General features: G+C 40.0%; 1 protein-coding gene across 1 annotated transcript in view; it reads right to left on the reverse strand.

The window, feature by feature from the left end:
• The window catches only part of SH3D19 (SH3 domain containing 19), a 79127-nt gene that overhangs the window by 16480 nt on the left and 54940 nt on the right, over positions 1 to 7707 (reverse strand). Inside the window, exons 10-11 of the mRNA XM_007951550.1 lie at positions 6973 to 7025; positions 3526 to 3712 (exon numbers count right to left, since the gene is read on the reverse strand). Of these exons, the coding sequence (XP_007949741.1) occupies positions 3526 to 3712; positions 6973 to 7025 (240 nt within the window). The remainder of the gene's footprint in view (positions 1 to 3525; positions 3713 to 6972; positions 7026 to 7707) is intronic.

Below are 7707 nucleotides of genomic sequence, written 5' to 3' on the forward strand. Positions count from 1 at the left end.
AACCAAAAAAGAGAAAAGAGAAAAAAACAAAAACAAAACAAAACAAAAAACACCGCAATATTTGGGAGAGGGCAATAAGAGAAAAAAGTAGAGACGGAGAATAGTAAAGAAAAACATGGGAAAAACACAAAAAGAAAAACAGGGAAAGGTGTTAATTGTGAGAAAGAAAAAAAAAAAAATTGCAACCAGGAAGAGGGAAAAGAAAAAAGCTGAAAACTAGAACCTGGAAGTGGAAGAATGAAGAATAACAGTAAAAAGGACAAAAGTAATAATAATAGTAGCTTAAAACAAACAAAACCAAACAAACTAAAAATAGAAAACAGAAAAAAAAAAAATCAGGGCAGGGCACCCAGGCTCCCTCCTTGCACACAGACTGGGATGGAATTCCTACCAGTCCAGAAAGTGGGTGGGAGTGAGGGATGGCTGTACCTCCTTTCACCAAGAGGTTGTGGGGTATAAGAGTAACAAGGGGAATATCACACCTTTATAGTCGTCCGGTCCAGAATGTCCTTGAGGTTCCCGGCAACTGGAGTCTGTTCTTAAGTCCCTGGAATCTGGGAGAATGTTGTCACTTTAAATATCCAAAATGGTCAAGCTGCTTGTAAACATTCAAAATGGCTGCACCCTCTGGACAGGGAAAAGTCCACAGCTCAGCCCGCCTTCCTCTTTGCTGCTTCCTCTTTTATTCCCCAGCCACCAGAGCAGCCTTCCGTGCAGTCCCTGGCTAGCAGGGCTGATTTTTAGGTGAATTCTTAGGTCCTCCCACCACTTGGTAATATCCAAGCTGTCTCTGCTGTCAGGATCACTTCCAGATCACAGCTCTGTATGTCTCCTTTTTTGCTGTTTTCATGCAAATTCTTCTGCTAGTTGGAGTTTAGTCCATTTCTATATCCTTCCCTTCAATGCTCAGGGGTCCAGGATTATCTTCTGTATCTGTGTTAATTGGTTCCTCTTTTCTTTGTTGAAGAGGGTCTGTAAAGTCTTTCTGCCTATTCCGCCATCTTACTGGAATTCCACTCAAATGCTTTTGCATAGTCAATAAAACATAAGTAAACATCTTTCAGGTATTCTTTGCTTTCAGCTAAGATGCTTCTGACATCAGCAATGGTATCCCTCATTCCATGTCTTCTTCTGAATCCAGCTTGCATTTCTGGAAGCTCTCTGTCAATATACTGCAGCAACCTTTTTGAATTATCTTCAGTAAGATTTTAGTGCATGAGATATTAATGATATTGTTTGATAATTTCCACATTCTGTGGGATTACCTTTCTTTGGAATGGGTATAAATATGGATCTCTTCCAGTCAATTGACCACGTAGCTGTCTTCCAAATCTCTTGGCATAGCTGAGTGAGTGCCTCCAGTGTGGCATTCATTTGTTGAAACATCTCAGTGGGTATTCTGTCAATTCCTGGAGTCTTGTTCTTTGCCAGTTCATTCAGTGTAGTTTTGACTTCTGCCCTCAATACCATTGGTTCTTGATCATATGTTGTTGTTGTTATGTGCCATCAAGTCGGACCTGACTCATAGCGACCCCTCCTTGGGTTTCCGAGGCAGTATCACTATGGAAGTAGATTGCCCTATCTTCCTTCTGAGGAGTGGCTGGTGGGTTTGAACTGCCAGCCTTCTGATTAGCAGTCAAGTGCCTTAGGCATTATGCTACCAGAGCTCCCCTTGATCATATACCATCTCCTGAAATGGATAAATACTGACCGATTATGTTTGCTATAGTGACTCTGTGTATTCCTTCCATCTTCTTTTGATGTTTTCTGCATCATTCAATATTTTGTCCACAGAATCTTTCAATATTGCAACTTGAGGCTTAAATTTTTTCCTCAGTTCTTTCAGTTTGAGGAATGCTGAGTGTGTTTTTCCCTTTTGGTTTTCTAACTCCAGGTCTTCGCACATTTCATTATAATAAGTGATTTTGTCTTCTTGAGCTGCTCTTTGAAATCTTCTGTTCAGCTCTTTTTTCTAGTCAGTTCTTCCATTTGCTTTGGCTACTCTCTGCTCAAGGGCACATTTCAGAGTCTCTTCTGACATCCATTCTGGTCTTTTCTTCCTTTCTTGTCTTTCTAATGACCTCTTGCTTTCTTCATGGATGATATACTTGATGTCATCCCACAATTCCTCTGGTTTTCAGTCACTGATGTTCAATGCACTAAATCTATTCTTTAGATGATCTCTAAGTTCAGGAGGGATATTATCAAAGTCATATTTTGGCTCTCATGGACCTGTTTTAATTGTCTTCAACCTCAACTTTAATGTGCATATGAGCAGTTGATGGTCTGTTCCACAATTAGCTCCTGGTCTTGTTTCGGCTGAAGATATTGAACCCCTCTATTGTCTCTTGCCACAGATGTAGTTGATCTGATTCCTGTGTACTCCATCAGGTGAAGACCACGTGTATAGCCACCGTTTGTGTTGTTGAAAAAAGGTATTTGCAATGAATAAGTCGTTGGTTTTGCAAAATCAGCCAATAGAGGTCCTGAAAGTTTTACTCTACCCATATTGCCTAGGTCATCTCTGCTCTGAGGAGGCAGCTCTTCCCAAGTCAAATTTTGAGTGCTTTTCGACCTGATGGGCTTATCTTCTAGCACTATATCGGACAATGTTTCAGGACTATTCATAAAGTTTTCCACTAATATATCAGACAGTGTTTCACTGCTATTCATAAGGTTTTCACTGGCCAATTGTTTAAGAAGTGGATGGCCTCTTCCTTCTCCCAAGTCTGTCTTAGTCCAGAAGCTCTGCTGAAACCTGTCCACCATAGGTAACCCTGCTGGCATTTTGCAAAACTGATGGGATAGCCTCTAGACTCATAGCAACATGTAAGCCACCATAGGACAACAAACTAACAGACAAGTTTGTCTCCCTTAGTTGTTCCTAACTGCTCTGCACCTGCCTACCTCAGACCCGGCCTTAAAATAGACAGAGCTGCCTCCAAGCGAAGCAGTCTCAACCCCCACCCACCTCGAGCCACGGCCTTAAAATAGATGGAGCCACCCCCAAGTGAAGCAGCCCCGAGCCCTGCACCCACCTATCTCAGGCCCTGGCCATCATTATGTTATATTATAATTGTTGTTGTTGTTGTTAGGTGCCATCGAGTTGGTCCCAACTCATAACCACCCCTCTTTGGGTTTCCGAGGTGGTATCACTACGGAAGTAGATTGCCCAACCTTCCTTCCAAGGAGTGGCTGGTGGGTTTGAACCACCAGCCTTCTGGTTAGCAGTCAAGTGCCTTAGCCACTGCGCTACCAGAGCTCCTATATTATAATTAGCCATTATTAAATGAAGACATTTTAATCTTTCTTTTTCCATATCTCCAAAACAGTAAATGAATGGACTTTGCATAATGTTATGAATCAACTCTTTCAAATGTAGCATGCAGACAAACTGAACTGAGCATGTTTATGTATATGTGTGTGTGTGTGTGCGTGTGTGCTTGCACACACACATACATACACACAAATATATAAAGGTTTCAGGTTCTGTTGTAGACTAAGATTCATTTCTTGTAGTTGTACCTGGACAGGGCCGTACAAAAACTGCTGGGAAGATCCCCTCCCTATCATGCAGTCTGCCCTTGTACCAGTCGGAGTCCAAATGCTCAAGAATCAGGATCTGGTCTCCCCTTTTGAAGGACAAGTCTTCACTGGTCTCTGCTGTAAAACTGTGAAGAGCTTCGCACCACTCTCCAGAAAGACTATTATCCTGTTACAAATCAGAAGAGTTTGGTAAGAAATGTAAGATTGTATTTGAAATTAATTTCTATGAAGCTTAAAAAGTGGTGGCAGGAAAACTAAGGGATCATATGATTTCAATGCATGACGGTGTCTTTAAATCACCCTACAATTTATGTTCCTGTGAAGTTTCAGATATAAGAGTTTCCAATTACTTTTTTCTTAAAATATAATTCTAAATGACAAAGCTGATAGAATTTGTGGCTTTTCTGTTTTAAGGGATATGCAGCACTTCATCAGAAGAAGTTTTTCTTATTATGATCTATGATTATTAATGACGTTAAAAATTTAGGTACAAGCATGCAACATTTACGTATAGTATTTGACATTATTAAACAATTTGGGTAAAGCTATCTAGTTTTCAGTGAAGCTCTTCTTTAACTTAATTAGGAAGGACCAGAACTAGGCAGTCTGCTATTTCCCAGGTCTTTACTTGATTGATTCAGATTCCATCATGTATCTGTTGTTGATAGCTGCCACAGGTCAGATTCTGACGCATGGTGACTGTACACGCGAGATTGGACTGTTGTGGTCCATAGGCTTTTTATTGGCAGATTTTGTCCATCTTAGCCTGGTAGCTCCACTGAAATCTTTTCAGTAAGATAGCAACATGCCAGCCTTACTAACAGATGGGTGGTGGCTGTGTATGAGGTGTACTGGATGGGAACTGAACCCAGTTCTGCCGTAGGAAAGGGTGATCTCTACCACTGAACCAACACTGCCCTCCTACTGCATGTCTAGAGCTTCATAACTCATAATTTTAACTTTATGGGGCATAGTTAGCTCTCAGGGCAGGATAACCACCAAAATGTAGTCATCCACGTAAAAGCCCTCTGAAAATCACTACTATGAAAGTGTTCTAAAAAGGACACTTTTACGTCACATGTATCAGGGGAAGGTTTTGCTCTGTGAAGAGGCATCGCTGACAAGTCGGGATGAGAACCCTATGCTCAAGCAGGCAGTAAAGGACAATGATAAATGCCAGGTAAAGGTTGTGGAGCCAGGAGACATGGGTTCCAGACCCAACTCTGCCACTTTCTAGCCATGTGACACTGGGCAAGATCTCTTCTCTGAGCCTCGCTTTTATCTTGGAGTTCTGATTAGTGAATGACATAATGCATTTCAAACACTTAGCACAGTGCCTGGCACATTGTAAATTCCCAGTAACTAATAGGTCATAGAACAAAAAGAAAGAACAAGCAAACAAAAACCCTAATCTTAACCCTCTTGCTCCTGGACTTGAGTAACCAACCCTAAAGTATGGTACTTATCACTCCCAAGAAATGCAGGCAACCATGCTAACATTTCCTTTTGGAGGACTACAGTCAGTTTCTTTCCTGTTTATCAATGGGGATGAAAATATGAAAAGACACACAGTCCAATTACCAGTGACATTTTGACAAAGACAATAATCCTATCAGGCATACATTTCTAAAATATGATACAAAAACTAATGGAAGTCACCCAAATTCCTATTCAGTTAAGTCATGCTCTATAGTATCATGGATTGAATTATGTCCTTGCAAAATATGTATCAGCTTGGCTAGGCCATGATTTCTAGTATTATGGAGCTGTCCTCCATCTTGTGATCTGCTTTCATTGTGTGATGTGTTGTAAATCCTAACCTCTATGCCTGTGGTTATAATCCCATTTGGGAATGGGCTGTTTTTGTTATATTCATGAGGCAAGATTAGCATAGGGTGTGTCTTAAATCAAACCCTTTTGAGATACAAAAAGAGATTAAGCAAGTGAGCAGCGAGAGAGAGAGAGAGAGAGAGAGAGAGAGAGAGAGAGAGAGAGAGAGAGACAGGGACCTTTCTCCAGAACCAATATAGAGAGAAAGCCTTCTCCTAGAGCTGGCACCCTGAATTCAGGCTCCTAGCCTCCTAAACAGTGAGAGAATAAATTTCTGTTTGTTAAAGCCCCCTGCCTGTGGTGTTTCTGTTACAGCAGCACTAGATAACTAAGACATATAGTATAAAAATTTGAATCCAGTTTTCCCTTTCATTATTAAAATAATACTAATGTTCTTAAACATTTTACAAGTTCAGAAATATGTAAAGAAGTGGGGGAAAAACCCACCACCTAGGAGCAACTGAGTATTCACAATTTAAATATATTTCATTCCAGTCTTTTTACACAAATATGTATTTGTGATTATTCTATATATATATATAATTTTATGTAACATTTTCAAGCAATATAATATATGTTGTTTTCCTCCCATGACATTATAAATCTCATTTTTCATGGCTTTAAAACATTCTCTTGATAATGAACATAATTAAGTTGTTTCCAATTTTTCCTATTACTGTAAAATAAAAGCACTATCACATCTTCTGGGACTAAAATTTTATTTCCTTTTTCATTCTTTTTGAAGAGTAAGAAATATGTTGTTGTTATGTGCTGCCGAGTCAGACCCAACTCATAGTGACCCCTCCTTGGGTTTCCGAGGAGGTATCACTACGGAAGTAGATTGCCCCATCTTCCTCCCGAGGAGTGGCTGGTGGGTTTGAATCACCAGCCTTCTCGTTAGCAGTCAAATGCCTTAGGCACTACGCCACCAGAGCTCCCAAGAAATAATATAGCAACTTATAATTTTCCCCCTTATGACATTTCTATACTTATAGTTACTTGTTTAGTGCTGAGCTATACTGAATCTTTGTTAACCAGATAGGATAAATGGGATTTCAATGCTTCTTTACTACACATCGCAGAAAAGAAGCTCTGGTGGCACAGTGGTTTAAGCACTTGGCTGCTAACCAAAACGTCTGTAGTTTGAACCCACTGGTTGCTCTGTGGGAGAAAGATGAGGCAGTTTGATTTTATAAAGATTTACAGCCTTGGAAACCCTATGGGGCAATTCTATTCTGTCCTACAGGGTTGCTATGAGTTATAATTGACTCAGTGGCAGTGGGTTTAGTGGGTTTACTATGTATTTCCTTAATTACTAATACGGTTAAGTATTTGTTCAACAATAGCCACTTATTCCATTTCTTTGATGATTTCGCCAATCGTGTCTCTTTCTTAATTTTCTATCAGGGACTGAATGTTTTTCTTATCCTTTTGTATGGGCTCTCTATATAACAAAGATATTAACTATATATTTTATTTGTTGTAAACATTTGCTATATGAATTGAAAAAATGATTTAATAATATTTTCTCTTGAGAATTATCATTAATGAGTTTAAACTTGGCTGGCACTACAGCGATCTATTCAAGCAGCCTACCTGAGAAATTGAGTTGGAATCTTCATTTTTGGTCTTCAGTGGTACCTTTGAATCTACATTTAAAAAAAAAAAAAAAAAGGCCAAAACATTAGATGCAAAGACTAAAAGACTATGTAGTATTGGAGAAAAACTGTGGGCAAAGAGCAAAGAATCTGGAATTCCAGGCCAGATTCTACATGCACTGGTTATGTAACATCCTTGACCTGGTACTACCCTCTCTGGGCTTGTTCCCTTAACTGTAAAGTGAAGGGGGATATGTTGTTGTTGTTATTTGCCATCGAGTTGGACCTGACTCATAATGACCCCTCCGTGGGTTTTCGAGGCAGTATCACTTAATAGAAGTAGAGTGCCCCATTTTCCTTCCGAGGAGTGGCTGGTGGGTTTGAACTGCCAGCCTTCTGGTTAGCAGTCAAGTGCCTTAGCCACTACACTACCAGAGCTCCCGAAGGGGGATATATATTAGATAAACTCTATAATATAGTTCTGTTTAAAAGTCTGTATGATTCTTTGTCTGCCATTTCTGAAATGAAGCTATTGCTATTCACCAAAAAACACCAAAAACCAGCTCTTTGAGAGATTACCCTTGTAAGATTGTTGTTGTTGTTGTTAGGTGCTGTTGAGTTGGCTCTAACTTAATGCCCCTAAGTACAAGAGAATGAAACACTGCCCTGTCCTGCACCATCCTCACAATCCCTGCTATGCTTGAGCCCATTGTTGCAGCCACTGTGTCGATCC

Source organism: Orycteropus afer, unplaced genomic scaffold (assembly GCF_000298275.1).
Source record: "Orycteropus afer afer isolate SDZICR_OR568_19922 unplaced genomic scaffold, OryAfe1.0 scaffold00297, whole genome shotgun sequence".
Taxonomy (NCBI): Eukaryota; Metazoa; Chordata; class Mammalia; order Tubulidentata; family Orycteropodidae; genus Orycteropus; species Orycteropus afer.